At 35.1% G+C, this 20,156-nt stretch overlaps 1 protein-coding gene across 5 annotated transcripts in view; it reads right to left on the bottom strand.

Moving 5' to 3' along the window:
- The window catches only part of ATP11A (ATPase phospholipid transporting 11A), a 238,865-nt gene that overhangs the window by 62,002 nt on the left and 156,707 nt on the right, over positions 1-20,156 (bottom strand). For all 5 annotated transcript variants that reach the window (XR_012469549.1, XR_012469550.1, XM_074192057.1 and 2 more), the window contains exons 11-17: positions 19,764-19,914; positions 16,858-17,055; positions 14,323-14,496; positions 12,016-12,179; positions 9,569-9,640; positions 6,745-6,818; positions 5,098-5,201 (exon numbers count right to left, since the gene is read on the bottom strand). Coding sequence is in view for 3 of the 5 variants with exons in the window: in XM_074192057.1 (XP_074048158.1) it covers positions 5,098-5,201; positions 6,745-6,818; positions 9,569-9,640; positions 12,016-12,179; positions 14,323-14,496; positions 16,858-17,055; positions 19,764-19,914 (937 nt within the window). In the remaining 2 variants the exon portion in view is untranslated. The remainder of the gene's footprint in view (positions 1-5,097; positions 5,202-6,744; positions 6,819-9,568; positions 9,641-12,015; positions 12,180-14,322; positions 14,497-16,857; positions 17,056-19,763; positions 19,915-20,156) is intronic.

Here is a 20,156-nt window from a genome sequence, read left to right as displayed (position 1 = left end):
TTCCTTCAATCAGTCAGTCTATAAGTCAATATTTTTCAGAGGAAGAATTTGAATTCAGGTCTTTTCTGATTTCTAGGGTAGCATTCTAACCATTATTTTAGACTGTCTCTCATTCTGAATATAAAACTTCTAATAATGAATCTTAACTGAAAGGCAGCATAGTGCAATGGAAAAAGTGATGGGTTGGGAATCACAAAGACCTGGATTCAAATTCCTCCTTAGATATTAACTAAATGATTGTGGCATCTGATGAAGCATTCATACCAATGAAACCTCAAATTTTTGATGTACTACTGAAGAAGACAAAATCTAATGACCATTACTGTTAATTGATAAGTGAGCTTTGCAATCCATCAAAACCTTAAGTTTTCCCTTTAGTGTTCTCCCCTCCCCCCACAAAAGAATTGCTATTTGGCCTTGTCTCCCCTAGTCTGTCTTTGTGTCACTGATTTTTGGAAACTTAGCTCTAAAATTTATGAAGGTAATTATGATTTTAATTACTATTTCCCTTCAGAGGTCCAGTTTTCATTGAATAAAGTTTGTAAAAAGGATCCAGATATTTATAGGTTCCCAGGATTCTAGAAGCATAAGAAACTTCAGAATTCTATGTATGCTCTTGGACGTAATGGACCCTGTCTTATCCTGTAAGACATCACTTAATCCAGGCTAACTTTGGAGGAAAGAAAAATAATGTTCCATTAAGGAAATGTCCAAGTATGTTTTAAAAGGGTTTGGAAGGATGTTATATTTCTAGACTATCGATAAAACAATCTGTTTCTCATTACTTGTAGGATCAGTTATAAAACAAATGGTCTTTTGCCTCCCTCACAGAGCAGTGTTATCAGATTTCTAGGAATCTCAAGTCTTATGGTAGAAACTGAAAAGAATGGGAACCTTTCTTTTCATCTGTTAAGAGAACAATACTCAGGAAATCTGTCATAGTGAATTCTATGCCTGTAGCTTCTCTTATATAAGTATCTGCTTATAAGACTCTGGCATAATGTAATAATACAAGACAAAGAAATATTAAAGTTGAAGGCCTGGATTTTCTCAAGACTCGGAAGTTGCTCAGATAGACTATACTAGATTACTATTTTGATTTCATTAGCTTCCTTGGCTTCACAAAGGGGGTTATAATAGGGGGTTAATGCAGGGAGGGAAAAATAGAACCCATATTCCTGTATTCCAGTATTTTAGTATGATTATCTTCAATTTTTGTCCTCATGGAGAGAAATATTTCATTATAGCAACAAAATTATTCAATTAATAGTTATTTCACTTGTCTCAAATGTTTAAAAATCTGTATAGGGTTTGATCAAGTGAGGAAGGAATAGTCCCAGGAAGAATTTAGCTATTTATTAATAATAGCTAATATGGTATTTAGTTCTTCATTTGCTCCTCACAATAATCCTGTGAGACAGATGCTATTATTCCTATTTTAGAGTTGCAGAAACAGATTACAGAAGTTAAGGTCCTTGTGTAAGGTCACACAGCTAGTGTGAGGAAGGATTCAAACTCAGGTCTTCCTAACTCTATGTCCAGGGCTCTAGATATTAAACCATTATCTGCTTCTACTTAAAAAAAAAACCACACATTTTATTGATGCTCTTTCTTTATATATTAGTCATTTTTGGAAGAAATGAAAAATATCTCATTTTGATCCTGTCTGGACTGACCTCTTCCCTGTAACAAAGAAAAACAACCAGGATAGTGCACATCTAACAAATATATAACCTAGAAATTCTACTAATCCCCTGCTTTCCCAAAAGAGAACTTACTAAACTTACCAGATTCCTATTTGCATTATACCTGTCAAGGATAATTCTTTATCATCACTTATCCAAAAGCTCTTCACTATGCAAAATGGCTCAGATATGGACAAACAAATGTGGTGAGCTACAAGGATTCCTAATTTCATTAGTGTGAATATTTTCCCCACCAACATTGATAGATATCTCAAATATTAATAATAGACAGTTTTACAAATTACAATGTCTCTGATGATGCATATTTACATAACTGATAAGAAATCATTCTATTTTTGTATTTAAGAAAACTGTTGATTAGCTACTGAGGTATTTATCACAAGCTCATTTAGAACAAACGTACATGGATATAGAAAGAGACACGATTTTTGTATATAACCAATGAGGTAATCTATCTTACTTAGCTATGGATATTTGGATTTTCTTTTACTTTTTCAATAGAGGTAGAAGGGTGGATATGAGAAATTGGATTACTGTTAACTGCAAATAATAAAGAGAGTAAAAACAATTAAGAATAAGCCTGCATATTCCTTAAATAAGAGAAAATCTAGAGGCTAGTGGGACATGAAGGCTCTTTCCAAAAAGATTTTCTAACTGTACCATAAAATCCTGAGAGAAAAGGAGAGAAGTCATAGTTTCCATCAGTTTTATGTCTACTTTTCATAAGATCACAGATTTAGAGCAATAAGAGACTTTCAAGACATCAGGTCCAACTAGTTACAACTGAGGAAACTAAAGTCAATAACAGTTAGGTGATATGTTCAAGACCCACTATATTGGCAAAATTTCAATATAAAGATAATTCTAAAAGACTTGTGGTGGAAAACACCATGTATATCCAGACAAGGAAGTATGGAGTTTTAATGCAGATCAAAGCTTACTATCTTCAATTTTTAATAGTTGTCATATATTATGGTTTTTTCCTCTTTATTTTTTCCATTTTGATTTGGTTCTTCTTTCACAAAATGATTAATATAGATTTGTTTAACATAGTTATACACATATAACCTATATTAGACTGCTGTCAGGGGGATGGAGGATGGGAGGGAGCAAAATGTGAAACTCAAAACCCTGACAGACCAAATGATTTCATAGGCCCTGTATGGCTTGCAAGCTGGACATTCTCTGCCCCTAGTCTATAATGATGAGCCCTAAAGTCCTTTCCAGTTCTAAAAATTTCAAGTTGAGAAACAATCTGCTATATGCAGTGGGGAAAACACTGGACATGAAGTTAAGAGTCTTGGTTTGGGTTCTTGACCCAGGTCTGATAATAAACAGCTTTTTAACCCCAGCTCTCTAAGCCCTTGTCAATTGTTAAATGAGAATACCTAACAATATTTTTTATTATATATCTCAGAGAATTGTTTTGAGGAAAGCTACAGAGAACTATAAAAATATGATTTATTATTATAATCTAAGTATTCACAAGTGACTTTTAATGAAATATTATATTTGATCATTGATGCTGGTTTATATGAGTGTATATACAAAAACTACTGGTTATATATAATTTTATATTAAGCTAGATATAGTTTAAACTAGTTTAATCAAGTTTATAAAAATTTATCGAGTACTTTATATTATTAAACTAGATAAAAATTAGGCATAATATATATATATATATATACATATATATATTTTACATACAGTTTATCGTATAAATCTTGATTTGTTAAAAAAAATGGTGGCATAACCATGGGAACTTCTTAACTGACAAGCTGGCTTGGTCAATTAAACAACAGCAAAAATGATACTGGCTCCCCTTTGTGGCCTCAATGAGTAATGGTTCTTGAACTGATGGGCCATTGAATAGTGTACAGGTTTAGGATTTCTAGGCTTAGAAATGTCCAGAGTTGTAAGGGGTAGAGGCAATCTGACTTGGATATAGAAAGACCTGGATTTAAACTCCATCTGTGACACTTAATAGCTGCTGGACCCCAAGAGCTCCATCCAGACTGAGTATGAAGACCAAAGGGGGCACTTCTGATTCTGTCAATGACCCCTTCAGAGGCAGACTTAGGGCTCTTTGAGAGGTCAATGATCACTTGGTCCAAATTATTTATTTCACAGTTGAGGAAATCAAAGCCAGTAGAGGGGAGGGATATGGCTAAGATTATATAGGCAGCAGGTAAAAGTTACATTGCCAGGAGTCTTTCAAATCCCTAAATCAGGCCTCTTTCCTTTGCACGACCCTTCCTCTATTAAAAAGAAATCCAATATTAAAAACACTCCCCCCTCACTTATGCCTCTTAGAATCCCTCATTTCCTTCAGAGTTGAATTCTCCATGAGGACTTTCTTCTCCAGTTTCTTTAGCTGTCATTGCATCTCCTCTAACATTACCCTTTATTTATATTTGTGCATACTTTATATATACATGTATGTATATATATATATATATGTATTATTTCCTCTAATAGAATAGACATTCTTCAAAAGTTAGAACTGTTTCTCTCTTACTCTTGCAATTGACCAATGAATGCACATTATTGGATGTTTATGTATTTCTTACTGAGATTTTCTTGGCTAAAATGTTCTTTTATAACAATGTTTTTTAATATTCTATAGAAAAACAGTCAATTTCTAAATTTGTAAGACAAAGAAAGCCCAAAATTCACTGATGAAAGGTGTGAGGTGAAATGGCTGTTGTGGATTGAAGAGTAGAAAAGAATTCCCTTGCTTATGATGGAGAGAAGGATGTGACCACACATTCCTGAGCATAGAAGTCATTTGAAGAAGAAAGATTCTCAGATAAAAAGTTATAAACTACCTAAGTACTGGATAAGCCCCCAAACTGTCTTTGCTGGGATGAAGTTAGATGGCTCATGGATTAAAGAAGAAAAGAGGTACAGGACAGAGTGGTGCTTCAGCCCTAACAAAAGATCACAAAAGAGAAAAGTCAGGCTTTTGTAATAGGAAAGACCAGCTTTTATGATATGCTTATAGAAACTTAACTGTTTGTTACAAGGTCTTCAATTATTCATTTCATTTAAAAATTGAAAGGAGAAAAAATATACATAAAGAACGAAGAAAAAATGAACAAAATATTTTTAAGGTTAAACAACCATTTTTTGTTGTTTGGAAATTAATTTGAAACCCATTCAGACATGAGATTTTTTTGGGTCCAGACAACCTGTATGTCATTACATAAATAATAATGGGCAAAATGATTCCTATTAATACCACTGCCCCCTCAGCCCCAATAAATGAATAATTATTTGTTTTGTACAATCAGTTTCCCAATTCTAATATGACCAGAAGGAAAAAAAATTGCTTTTGGCAACTCAGCTTAGCCCTAAAAAAGCTTAAGGCAAGCTCAAAGCATCATCTCACCACTGCATTGCGTTCCACTCTGGCTCGTATTTGATCTACTTTGCCTTCTGTTACTCTTGGAAATATCGAAGAATCTGCTCCCTTGCAAAATAGGTAAATGTCCCCTATAGAATAAGAAAACAAAGCATAATAACCTAGCTTTAAAACATAATGTGCTTGTGTGTTTCTATCCATATTTTATTAAATCAGTAAATAGGATGAATTTAAAGGGATAACTCCAACTATCCTCTTCAATAACAAAGCAAAGTTCTACAATAACATTCTGTAAGTAATTTATTCTGCAGACACTCTTGAAAGAAAGACATACAAGGTCAGAGAAAATCACCATGGACATTTTGGTGGATTTCTGGTTAAGAAATGGGAATGGGAGACAGGGATAAATGAAATTCACAGATTATCCAGAAAAAAAAGAAAAGAACATTTTAACTTGTTTCCTTCTAAACTTCTTTAAGGTAACAATACATAAAATCGACTAGTTTGCATTTCAACTTTCTTCTGCCTTTCTCTAGTGAATATGGCTCTAATCGGGAAGTGAAATGACCTTGAGGAAGGAGGCAGAGAAGGGTGGAAAAGCAAAGGACATAGTTAATCTGAAAAGAAGATAAGCACATGCTGAATTTCAAAAGGTATACATTATTTTTTCATAAAACAAAAAGATTTTGTTTATACACAGAATACTTTGAATTTAATGAATAAGTTTTTACTTTTACAATGAATGAATTATATCAGAATCCTCTGTAGAATGAAATAAAAGAGAATGGATCACTCTTTCCTAATATTTAAAATTTTTGAAGTCTTTAAGAAGAAATGAATTTGGTCAGTCCTTTGAAGTAAGCTGCCATAATATTTGATTATATGTTTCTTACAAATTTAAATATTAATGTAAGTAATTTTAAAACGAAACAAAAACAAAATAAAGACTGACCAAATTATGCTCACATAAAGAAACATTATTGTAAAATGTCAACTGATTAATGTGACTTATTTTACTGATCACACTCCCTGGTATTTTACAGCAATATTAACATTTATATCTTGAATTGTCTTTTCTGACTTATTTTAAAGGTGATCATTTTAAATTTTCTTCATAATAGGAGAGGAAAGGACCGCAAAAATCCCAAATTGAAAAAAATTTCTATTATGGGAATAGTTTTAAATATTCATTTTTACTAAAAATAATTAAATGAAAACCAGAGATAAGCAGATATCTTCAGAATATTAAGATTCTGTACATAGATGATTTGGAACTGACTCTTCCATTCATCACAAAATATTTAAAGTTTTTTTTTTGTTTTTTTAGGTCTTTTTCAAGGCAATGGGGTTAAGTGGCTTGCCCAAGGCCTGTGGCTAGGTAATTAAGTGTCTGAGGCCAGATTTAAACTCAGGTACTCCTGACTCCAGGGATGGTTCTCTATCCACTACACTATCTAGCCACCCCACAAAATATTTAAAGTTGAACCAAATTTCTTTCAAGATTATAAAATCATTTTGTAAGCAGGGGTTATTTCCATCAAAGATCTTAAAAAGGATGAAAATTTAGTACTCATAGTCAGGAAAGGCTTAGTAGGTCCTCTAGAACTTATTCTCAAAAACCAAAATTTAACCTTAGTGTAACTTTAGATAAAGAATGAAACAAGATCTTTCTACCTGATACAGATTTGACAATCACACTCATTCTTCTCCTCACTGAATCAAAGGTCAAAGTCTCCAGTAATTCAAACCTGAAGGGAGAAATAAGTGTGTATTAGCCATCTGACATTTAATTATGTAACTGTATAACATGGAAGCAAAAATTTTTAGTTCAATTCATATAGTATTAGGGATAATGTTTAACAGTTGTTCAGGTATGTCTAATTCTTTCTGATCCCATGGAATTTTTTTTGGGGGGGGCAAAGATACTAGAGTACTTGCTATTTCCTTCACCAGTGTGCCCCCCCCCACGTTATAAATGAGGAACTGAAGCAAATAGGGGTTAAGTGACTTGCCTAGGTTCACACAGTTAAAGCCTAGGTTGAACTCAGATCTTCCTGATTCCAGGTTCAGTGGTCTATATTCATTGAGCCACCTAGCTGCCCTTGTACTTTTTTTCTTTCTTATTTTTTTTTGGTACTTGGACTAGGAAACCAAAGGCCCCCCACCCCCACCCCAATCACATAGTCCTTGTATGCAAATAATTCAAGATAAAATCATTTGAGAAAAAAAAGTCATTCAAACAACTGGGACAGGGAACTTTAGGACAGCACTGAATAAGAAGCTAAAAGAACATCACCAGTGAGAGGCAGAGGCAAGAAGGGAGTGGCACCATGTATTGGGACAGGATGAGGTGGGGACACAAAATGGGCACAGAATGTTGAGCTCCAGGAATGATCAGGAGTCTCATTTGGCTGGAAAAGAGAGAATATGAAGAGGAGGAATGTGAAATGGACTACAAAGTTCACAGGAGTGCAGATAGTAAAGAGCCTTCAATACAAGTTTAAAGTATCTCCATTATCTCCATTAAATGTTTGCAAAGGGTATTATTCTGTACTGTATTAAGGTCAAGTATATCTATGGGTTTTTTTTAAAAAACTGTTACTAAAGTGGTTTTTACTCAGCATTATGCATAACTATTACATACTTCTTATGCTTGTGATGAAATGAAACCTATGAAAGCATAGGTTAATCAAAGGTAAACATTTCAAGGACTGAAGGTTAGATTATTATCATTTAAGATGTGGAAGTCTGGGTAGGAATTTGGGAAGAATCACTTCCCTGCTTGAATATGTTTTCTCCAACAGACGTGTTATTCAAAATTTAGTTTTAAAAGGTGCCCTAATACATATTTCTTCAATTCATGTTTGTATTATATGACATCCCACCTCATATACATGGTTTTTTGGTTTGTTTGCATTAAGACAAGATTATAAAGGAGTAGTAACTAACCCTACTGTCTGAAAACTAATGAAATTCTGATTGCATAGCTCAAACTCCTACTGACACATGTAGCTATTTGACCTCAAGCAAATCATTTAACTCTCGATTGCCTTAGGGAAGCTCTCTAAGATTATCTGTTATACACAGTTTCCAATATCTACCAATAGAGGGAGTTTCTCCATAGTGAGTTTCCCCAGACTGATGAAATCAGGAGTCTAGACCATACCAAATCATATTCTTTCAAGAAGTCAGTTTAAAAAATTTTAGAAGCTTTTTAAAATGACTGGATTAATATAAAATCAGAAGCTCTAATCATAGTTTTATAGCACTTATGTCAATATTTTCTTTCTTTAGAGAATAGAATTTCTATCACCAGGCTTAACTTTTCAAATCCAGTTTTCCTTATAATCCTATGTGTTTTATTCTATGCATTTTTGGTTTTGTTTTTTTTTTAGGATTTTGCAAGGCAAATGGAGTTAAGTGGCTTGCCCCAGGCCACACAGCTAGGTAACTATTAAAAGTGTTTGAGGCCGGATTTGAACCCAGGTACTCCTGACTCCAAGGCTGGTGCTTTATCCACTACGCCACCTAGCCACCCTATTCTATGCCTATTTAAAACATTATTCTAAGCAGTCTATAAGTTTCACCAGACTTTCAAAGGGGTTTCCAAAAAGGTGCCCCCCCCAAAGATAAAGAACCTCTTTAGAGTTAGAAGGGTTCTTAAGAATAATCTAGTCCACTCCACAATGACTAGCCCATGATCACATCTTAACTGGTAGCATCCACATTCCAACTGTCCTTTGTTTCTAAATCTAGTATCTTCTTTCCAGGTCATAGCACTGTTTACTATTTATAGTTCTCTCTCCCCAATATGCTCAAATTGTACAAAACTTAGAATGTTTCTATGATAACATAGAACTATTTTTGGTGGTGGTGGAGTTTGGGGAAGAGAGGAGATATGGGTGGAAATCAGGAGAGGACAGGATTCTAACTATTCTTAAAACAAATCTGACCATCTCTTGTCCAGCTGTGAAGTTTTCAGTGGTGATTTTTATACTTTCAAGTACAAAATCCTCACAGCTGGCATTTCAGGCTTTTCACAGTCTCATACACATTATTCTAGTCTGATTTCATGTTGGTGTCCTCCTCCTGTCTTTCCCTTTTAGTTCAGGGGTTTGCTATGTAGCAGTTCCCTCCAGATTATAGCTCATTTTCTGTCTCTGCACAGGTGGTCCCCCTATGTCTATGTTGTACTTTCTCTTCACCTTTGTCCTTCAGAATTCTTGACTTGATTCCTACACAAAGTTTTTACTGATTCTTCCCGTTGTTAATCCTCTTTCTCTCCTGAAATTATCTATACTGTTTTGTATTTAATTATCTGTGTACATGCTCTATTCCCCCAAAGAAAGTAAATTCCTTGAGGTAAGGTCCTTCACAATGCCTTTCATGTAGTAGTTGCTTAATAATTGTTTGTTGAATTTCAATAAATGCCATCAGAATCATAAAAAAAAAACTTTTGAGTGCTTTGTTCATCTTCTCCATGTGAATGAATACTCACCTCTCAATATCATTATCTCTATTTAATAACTCCATGTAATTGTCTTTCAATCTTAGGTAGGTGAAACCAAGCCTATAAATAAATAAAATTCAAGAATTAGAGATGAATTTTAGAATTTATAAGTAAGAGAAGATGAATCCTGCTTTTCTCTGGGAAGGTTTGCTTTTCAAATGGGAAGAATTTTTAAAACTCTTAAGTTATTGCCTGTCTAATAATGTGAGATCACTTCCCCTTTAGCACATTCTAAAATTCACTAAGATCATACAAAATCTTTAGAAACATTTTTAACTACCTCATATTCTATGGAAAAAGATGATGTGGTTAATAAAGTATAAGTCATTTTGGACTGCTTACTTCTCTTCTTTTTTTTTTTTTAGATTTTTTTCAAGGCAAATGGGGTTAAGTGGCTTGCCCAAGGCCACACAGCTAGGTGATTATTAAGTGTCTGAGACCGGATTTGAACCCAGGTACTCCTGACTCCAGGGCCAGTGCTTTATCCACTGTGCCACCTAGCTGCCCCCTGCTTACTTCTCTTCTTATTGCATCCTTGGGAATTGAACACCCGAGCTGATAGAGACCTCTTAGACCATTCAGCCCAACCTCATGTTATCAGAGACTCACACACAACAAGGCTGGTTAACAGTAGAGACAGGAGGAAGACTCAACCTGGCCCCCAATGCAGTGCTCATCCCACTCTAGCAGACTGTTGGATTGGCCTCTCTTTTTTCTTTGTTCATTTTGTTTAGTCATGAGTCTTTGTGACTTCTGTGGCTCCAGAGTTACTGGAGTGGTTTGCCATTTCCTTCTCTAGCTCATTTTATAGAGGAGGAAACTAAGGTAAACAGGGTTAAGTGACTTACCCAGGATCACACAGCTAGTAAGTGTCTAGCCCCAAAGCTCTATCCATTGTGCCTCCTCACTGTCCCTCTTTCTTTGGACTGGCACTACTTTGCATGGCTGAAATACATATTTAGTTTTCCAAGTAGGAATTCATTTCCTAAGCAAAAAAACCTCGATTTGAGCATATTCATTCACTTTAGGTTTGAATTTCTAATATTTTAAAATACATTCTAACAAATGACCCAATTTCACTTAGGCCGCTAGGTGGCACAGTGGATAAGAGTACCAGGTCTGAAGTCAGCTCTAATCCAGCCTCAGATACTATTTGTGTAACCCTGGGTAACCACTTAATCCTGTTTACCTAAAGTTTCTCATCTGTAAAAAAAAAAAAAAAAAAAAAAAAATGAGCTAGAAAAGAAAACATCAAAATGGGGTCACAAAGAGTAGGACACAAGTGAAAATGTTTCACTTCAGAGCAAAGAAAATTCTTTTTTGTTCAGTCAGTAATACAAAATGTTAGTGTGAAATAAGATGATATCAATTTGTTCTTTTCAATTATTCTGTCATTAGGGTCAATAAATATACATATAGGGAGGAGAAGAGCAGTAACTTTTTTAGCATTAAGTAAAAATCAGGTGATCTGAGAAAATCTAAGAATCTTCTATTTGTATGTACTTCTTTTAGTCTGAAAAGTATGATAAATGCTATAATAACAGTCTTCTACAAATTCTTAATCTGACTATAGAGATAGGGCTCTGATTTCTTAAATACCATATACCAATATAGCCTAAAGACCTGAAGTGCTGAAAGTATGGGACTTAGATAGATTGTATATCTGTTAAACGAGGACCAAGATATGTTAGATTTTTCTTTTTCAATACAATCACTGAAAAAGATCTTCTAGTAATGTGTGAGGGTTGTGAGTAGCCATGATAAAAAAGCCATATCAAGGTACCGTGTCAAAATGCCTTTTTAACAATTCCCCATGAGAATTTCTGAAAACGAATGCATAGAATATAGATTACATGAATGCCACATGATGTTAGGGCAGTAGAAAAAGAATAAAGAGACCTCTCAGCCAAAGCTCCTTCAGGTCAAAATGAATTTAATTATAAATAGTCCCTCAGATCTCTTCCAGTGTGAAAAACACTTTATTTATCCTTTGCCTTCCTTTTTGAAAGGATCCTGTGGAAACACACACATACACTATAATGTAGAGTAACAACAGTCATGTCATTCGAGGAATATTCCTGAAGAATAATGTTAGAGCAGCTAGGTGGCGCAGTGGATAGAGCACTGGCCCTGGAGTCAGGAGGACCTGAGTTCAAATATGACCTCAGACACTTAATAATTACCTAGCTGTGTGACCTTGGGTAAGTCACTTAACCCCATTGTCTTACAAAATTAAAAAAATAATAAGAATAAGAATAATGTTAGATTCTTTTCCAAATCATTATGGAAGTTCATGGAAGAACATTTTCTTACATACAATAATTTAGGAAAACCCTTTGAGGTCCCATTTAAATATAACATTTTACCTAATGCAGTAAAAATCTTTCAACAAAATTCTTACCTTCAAAACCAAAAATGATGCCAACTGTACTTACTTCTGAATACCTTCAACTAATGCCACTTCATCTGGTGATGATGAAATATATATGCAAGATCTTGAAGAATCAGGTGATTTTTTGGGTCCATCTGTCATGATATCATCCTTCACCTGAATTGTGTGGCAAAGACAGAGAGCCCGAAAAAACAGCTCTTCTCTTTCCTATCAAAATATAAGACAGACAAAAGACAGTAATCAAAAACAACAAAGGGCAATGGATGATTCTTTATGAATGAATCCCCAAACTCATGTTTATCTTTTAATAGCTATAAGGTAGAATTTAATTATGCTTGCATTTCTATTTTTTACACCTTAATGATCATTTGCATGGAGATGAACACATATTGGGTATAGGAAATTGAATATAAAGGTATACTTGATTGCCATTTTATTTCTTGTTATGAAAGATGGCTCTCTGGAATGGAGAAGAGATACTTGACAGATTGGGAAATGAAGGATATATAAACACATAGATGACTGAATATTTAAGGCCAAAAAAAATATGATTTCATTATTGCTAAAAAAACCAAAGCTGCATTTTTTTAAAAGTGCTTCCATATTTAAAAGGGAGAGTGACTACAAAGAATGACGATGAATTAAGAAAAACTTTTTCAAGAGTCAATAAGGAATGTCAGCACAAGTCTGTTAACCTTGCTAGAACATCATCAGTACAACTGGTTAGATTACAAGTGAAGCAGTATCATGTTCTTCCATTAACAATGATGGGATCATAGTTTCACCACTAGTGCTGCTATTACTACTGTTGTTACTATCACTTGCTACTGTTACTACTGCTGCTGCCACTGTTATTGCTATTGTTGCTATTACTGAGTCACAGAAAATGCAGAGGGGAAGAAGGTATAAGAAAACTACAAAGACTGCAAGGGGCCAGGTTATCATGAGCTTTAAAAGCCAAAGGATTTTATATTTCATCCTGGAATTAACAGGGAGTCCTTGGAGCTGAATAGGGGACCACAGGATCAGTCTGTGCTCCAGGAAAGTCAGCCTGCTATCAGTGGAGGGGATGGATGGATCAGAGCTGAGAGAACTGAGTCTGGTGCCCCTTCAGGAAGCTACTTCAACATCCAAGCATGAAGTGATGAGTACTCCCACCAGGATAATGTCAGTGTCAGAGAGAAGAGAAGGATTATCTGAGGGTTCTGACAGATGTGGAAACAATAGGATTTGACCAGGGAATAGATTTGGGGATGAATGATTAAAGTGACAAGGATGACATCTGGATTTCAAGCCTGGGTTTCTGGAAGGATGATGATACATACCCACAACAGTAATGTTAGGGAAAGGGGAGGGCTCTGGTATGCTGTTCCTATATTCAGGTATAAATCAAATAATGATTTATTCCTCTCCAATCTTAGAGCTTTTGTAGCAGAACTGCAGCTTCCAATAGTTAAATGTGCTACTGAATAATTTTCCTTTTATTGAGGAGAGGGTAGCATAACAAACCAAATAAAACAAAATTGGCATCATCATCATCATGGGATCTCTGGCTTCCTTCTGGACCCCCACCCCCAAGTGCTTCTGCCTTCCCTCCTGAGGCTCCTTTTTATCTTCTATCCAGCCTAGGACTCACACCAGCCTACTTATAGACAGGGGCTCTCCTCAAATAGCTCCATGACTGCTTTGCTTTTTCCTTCAACTCACAAATCAGTCTAGTTCTTAGGTGTTGATTGACTGACTTCACTGTCCTTTGGCTCAGAAAACAAGGTCGGCAGTCTGTAATAAGGTTTTTTTGGGGGGATATTTCTCCTTCGGGTCAATGGGACGTAGAACAATGCTTCCACAGCTGTTTTTCTCTCAATATAGCCTTTTATCATCTCCTCTCCATTTTTTAAAAAGTCTCACTTACTTCAGACAATCAGAAGCTTAACCCTCATTTCTATCACTCCAGGTGCTCATCTTTGTTGACAGTAAATTGGAAGAGAGGGAAGCAGTCACCCTAAAGCAGAACTTCTTTGTATTTATTTGCTTCACAGCCACTATGAAATGTTAGCTATTTAATTTTAAGTAAAATATTTTCAATAACTATGTATCTGAGAATTTGAGTCTGGTCAAAAAAATTAGTCAAAAAAATTCTCACAACAGACTTTCCTCTCTCATTCAGTGTAGAAGGAAAAAGTTAAGGTAAAGCTTACATTAAGGCAGGGATTTTTGCAAAAAACAGCACACTTTGAAAAAGCTGGTTCTCTCTATTCAACCTTTGGATCTTAACAATATCACACTAACTCTCCTTCTTCTAATAAGGAAAGCGTGTTTGTTTCTTTTTTTTTTTCAAACTTCAACATACCTTTCCACTCACTCCAGGAGAAGAGTCGATCATGTCAATGCCTCCAGAGTCCGGGAGGATTTGTCCATTGCAAATGACGTGAGGCACATAGACATTGCCTTCAATGCAACATTCTATGAATTCCATATTGTTTTCTGTCAATGTTCCTGTCTTATCTGTGAAGACATATTCCACCTATAGAATATAGCAAATATACTAATCAAGTATTAGAATTAAATTTAACCTTCTTGAGAGATGCTTCCGGAGTGAGGAAAACCTGGATTCAATTCTCGACTGGGACACAAACTGGCTATGAGACTGTGGACAAATCACAAAATCTCTTAGTGTCCTAACTTCTGCACAACAGTTTAATCTGCATTGGTTTCTTCACCAAGAACTACTTAACATCAATGAAATCACAGGTCTAAATTTAAACAAAGAAATAAACAAAATCCCTACAAAAAAATGAGAGTTAGTAGAGATAAAATGGAAAGTCTCCAAATAGGATAATCTAAGTTAAATCCTTTGATTATGATGACAATAAGAAGTATACTTTTTTTTCTTTCTAGGACTAAGTTCTTATTCTGGTGGGTTTCTAAAACTTCCTTCCAAAACAATGACCTATTGACTTCAGTCTAAAATTTCTGGAAAAAAAATGTGCTTCTTTGATTAAATTCCAGTATTAATTGGCATTTCCCTAGAAAGAGGTAAAATTGGAAGTTTTATTAAGACTTTTCTTTCTAAAAATTGGTAAATAATGGATGCTGCTACCTTGCAGCCTAAGCAAAATCCAAGCTTGTTCCAGTCACCTTTGTGCTTCTTTTATTATTAGATTAATAAAAGAAAATTGGGGTAGTTGAGTGGTACAGTGGATAGAGTATCAGCCCTTGAGTCTGGAGGACCTGAGTTCAAATATTGTCTGACCTTGGGCAAGTCACTTAACCCCACTGCCTTGTTAAGAAAAAACCCTAAAAACAAAAACCCCCAAAAGACTAATCCAAAAACAGTTATTGTTACATGAATATGGGCTTTAAAAAAGATCACAATGCTTTATTTTAGACAGAGAGAAGCTGAAAAGATATGACTGGAGCTTAAAAAGAATGAATGCCTCAGGTAGGGCTGAGATGGCAGAAGAGCAGGAAGTTGTCAGGCCCAGCTTGCCCACAAAAATCGCACAATAAATCGTAGACGCAAAACATTAATAAGTAACATTTATAGTAATTCTTCAAAGGCTTCCAAAGCATTTTCTTTTTAAACAGCACTACAATTTAAGTAATGCAAATATTATCTCAACGTGAATAAACTTAAGAGATTAAATGACTTAATCAATCAACATTTATTAAGCGCCTACTATGTAGGTGCTTACACACTGGCATGTATAAGCTTCTGGAGCACAATTCAATACTGGCTCTCTTGACTCTCAAGTTCAGCACTCTTTCTCTGTTGTTATAATTTGTCCCTCAAGGTTGTTAATGAAACAAATTTAAGTTGTTGAAGGAAACATCCCTGATCTATTGTACATTACAATTGTTAGGGACCCTCTATCAGGATCAGATCATGTAAGCATTGGCAATTCTTACATTCTCTATAAGCTTCCTCATCTATAAAATGAGGTGTTGAACTGGACGATCTCCAACATCTCTTCCACTCTAGCTCTGTCATCCCAGGATTCTAGGAATGTATCTCACACAATGTCACAAGGGACTACCAGACCCACACTGAGACAAATAAAGGGAAATCTGAAGTATCAGTTAAACCACCATGTTAAACATGCAGGGATCCTTGAATCTAAGTGACAACATAATGATACTTTAGGTGCATTTCAAAACAACAACTTTAATCACTAAGAGAGAAATGATCATTTACTCCATTGCTATTAATTATGTAAAAATCTTGTAAATGATCAGACACTGGGAAAGAAATTACTTAGTGATTTTTTTTCTCCCCACACTCATTTCTTAGAGCAAAAGATAGTTATTATCTCAATGGGTGGTTTGCTTGCTAGATTTAACTGTGTTCAGTCAAGGCCTGAAACCTTCACACAGGAAGAGCCTGTGGTGGACACTGCAATTTCAAGGGCTTATATATTTCTAGTTCTTATGTCAGAAGAATAATCACATACCAGTAGAGAAAATAAATTGGCCCCATAATGTTTTAACCTCAGTGTATACTCAGAAAGATGACACCCTGTTTTCTCTTTGTGACCTGGGTCTCCTTAAGAGTTTCAACATAGTAGTCACCCCAAAAATATTATAGGTCAGCAACCGCCTTGTAGAATTGACCCTTAATACTTTTTGTACTGGATTAAAGTTGAAACCAAAGTCTAGCTTCCACCTCTTAACAGAGGATCCTGTTATAATCAATCCCATGTGGAAGGCAATGGACATTTTTCTGGTCTTTTATCAAGTGCAGAATATATCTAAATGATGTCACAGATGTAAACAGAACTAGAAAATACAAAGACTGAATTCTCTAGATGTTTGCATACATTCATTCAAAAAGCAGGAAATATTGGGTTGACAAAGTTAAAATTTCTAAACTTACAACATTACCTACCTGTCCTAATTCTTCATTTAGGTCAGAGGTGTTAACTAGAGGTCCTTCACCTGTTTCTTCATCAAACATATCTTCATCCCAGGTGATAAAATAGGAACCAAGAAATTTCTGCATTTCAACTGTGACATACATAGACACTGGAATAATGTAGTTAAAAAGTACCATAAAAGCCAAGAAGTCTGTGAAAGCTTTGAGAAACTGCAAAATAAGTAAAGAATAAATATAAATTTTATTGATGTATTTGTAAACTTTCTAATTTTACAATAAATGCACACCTCTTAAGTTTAAGCTTCAGGCATGTTCTGTTATTCAAATCTGTCTTTTGCTACCCTCTCCTCACTTCTATTACTTAGTCTCTTAGTTTGGATGCTTATAAGTATCTCACAAATTTCATTTTTTTTATCTAATCAGTATGTGGAACAAAGAAAGACTGGCCATTTGGATCGTTTGCTATTGGGCACAGATATTAAAGATGCTATTAAAAAAAGTTTTTGAAATCCCAGAATGAGGGAGGACCAAAGGTCAAGGACAGCAGCAGCTCTGGGTTTACGTTATCCACTCCCAACTAATAAAGATAAGGATAGATCTATATGGCTGCTTTGAATTCATCTTTGTTTAAAATGTTTTATTTCTAGCTACTTCAATAGATAAAGGATTGGATAACTTATCTGGAAGGACAGAGGGAAAAATAATGATGATGTAAAAAAATCAAAAGGTATCAATAAAAGCTTATGTAAATGAAAAGAAATGACTGCTTTTTGTACAATATTTACAAATTGAGGTAGTTGAGCTTTCCACTATTTAAGACCTTACCAGTCCATGCTCTTTTCCCAAGTATTATAAGGCATCTCTCTGGATCCCCCAGATTTTTATATAACTAGTTCAACATGGTTCTAGTATTTCAAGCATATACTTTTGTTTAAGGAAATTTTTAAGAAAATATTTTAAGACTAAGTTTTTCCTAAGGACAATAGGATCAGGTCTAAGAATCCTTCCTCATTATGAGCCTTTCCCAGAACTTTTCCCATCATTCTTAGACACACAATCACACCATAAACTAATATCATTAATATTAACTTTAGTCATCACCATTTATCTCCTGCCTGTATTGCCTAAACAAGAGAGAGAGAGAGAGAGAGAGAGAGAGAGAGAGAGAGAGACTAAGACATGATCGCTATCAGCACAGCAACATAAGTAGATGAAAGACTAGAACTGGAGGAATGAATTTACTATCTAATATTGTACCATTTGAGATGTTTCTCAGTCCACACTGCTGTAAGGTATAGAAAACTAGGACTGCCATGATACATTGTATGATGGTTAGTCTAGGGTTTCTATGACCGTTCTCATGATTGAGAGGCAGTCTAGTAGAGAAGGACTGTTGGATTTAGCGTATATGGACCTATGTTGGAAGCCAAGCTCTGTCACTTATTACCTGCCATGACCTTGGTTGGGCAAGTTAATTAACCTCTATACTAGGTCTCAGTTTCTCATATACAAAATAAGTTTGAGGGAAATAAATTTGAAGGCCTCTGAGAAGTCCAATTCTAAATCAAATGATTTAATGATTTCTAAAAGGTTGTTTTTGTTTCTTAGAATTTTCAGATTCTAAATTCTAATTCTAGGTTGAGGAATATAAGTAAATTAGTTGATATCATTTGCTAAAGGGTGAATGCGTGTATAGACATAGTTTTACATACATTGATACACAACTATGTTAATATTTTTTTACAAAGGTCTTTCTCCCTTTTTTTAGGATCTTTATGTCCAGGAAACTTATTTCCCCTCCCCAGTATAATCTGAGTTAGCATTCCTGAGCAGATTCCCAGAGGAAAGAAAACAAAAACAAAAATATCAGCACTTCAATCACTAGGCCTTTGATCCTCACTAGAGAAAACAACTGAAAGCCATCTTCCTGACATTAGTCAGGCAATTTAGAATTGGCTGCCATCCTGGATGACCTTTGTAGTTTTTAGTACTTCTTGCTTTCTTTTGTTCTCATTCTGAAACAAAACTCCTTCTGTTTACTTAATTATAACTTTGTGGATAAATGTATTTCTGAGTCTAAATAGCCCCACAGCATCTGGAATCACAGATCAGATCATCCACATTCTTCTTGTTAGCTGATCTCAAGTAAATGAGGAGGAGTTCCAATCCTTTAGTCTCAGCCCCCTAAACCAATCACTGTATTTGAAGAACATAGAACGAACACCTATAAAACATAACTAAGACATAACATCTTGCTTTCCACCTGCCATCATCCTGGAATGTTTGACAATAAAGGAGCACCTCTAAAGTATAGTTGAAACTTTTTCTAAACAAAATGGAAAACTGGGAAGTTCTTTTTTCAGTATACTGCCTCCAATCTGGATGCTCATTTGGAGGAAGTCAGCACCCATTCTTCTCTCCAGTCAGTCATAAAGATTATTTTTTAATAAATCTCTATGGCAGGCAGTTAGGTGGCACAGTGAATAAAGCACTAGCCCTGGAATCAGGAGGATCTGAGCTCAAATGCAGCTGTGATAATTACCTAGTAGTGTGACCTTGGACAAGTCACTTAACCCCATTGCCTTGCAACCCCCCCCCCCCCAAAATCTCTATGGACATATAATTCCAGTGAGAGGGCTATCACTTTTCCCCTTCCCTAGAATGGATGCTAAGATCTCCTCATTTGGAGATTCATTTGCCATCACATGTCAGAAATGAAATGGGTGGGAGAAAATGATCATATCTTCTCATTTTAATATTTCTCAAATGCATAAAGTTCTTCTATCCCACAGTGAGTAGCTCTAATTTATGCAGTTCTTTCAAGAGCTGGGATTTGTTGGTTCTACATTTTAATGAAAATGTTATTGCAAATCACCCTTTGAACACTACAAAAATATTTCAGGTGAAACTTTACATACCAGGTTCCTCTGTCTCTCTGCTTCAGTCTTCTGATTAAACCAAGGCTCATCTCGAAATGGGTCACTCTGCCACACATATTTCAGGACAGTATTTATCAGTGCTTTACTGATTAGGATGCAGAGGTACACAACAAGGAATACATTCATTGATCTAAAATAAAAAGGTGGTAATAGCTAATTAGTTTTGGAGGAAAGTATGAAATCTCCTATCCCACAAATATCTAAGTGGTTATAAACTATGGAAAAACCTTCAGAAAGGTTTCTGACCTTTTATTGATTTCTACAAAGTATGAACGAAGACACAAATTTATTGTTATCACTATGCACTCTGAATTTTGGCATATAAGATCATGAAGGTAACACACATAAAACCAAAATGAGTACCATTCATTT

This window comes from Macrotis lagotis, chromosome 6, assembly GCF_037893015.1.
Source record: "Macrotis lagotis isolate mMagLag1 chromosome 6, bilby.v1.9.chrom.fasta, whole genome shotgun sequence".
Classification (NCBI taxonomy): Eukaryota; Metazoa; Chordata; class Mammalia; order Peramelemorphia; family Peramelidae; genus Macrotis; species Macrotis lagotis.
This window is presented reverse-complemented; position numbering and strand designations above follow the sequence as displayed.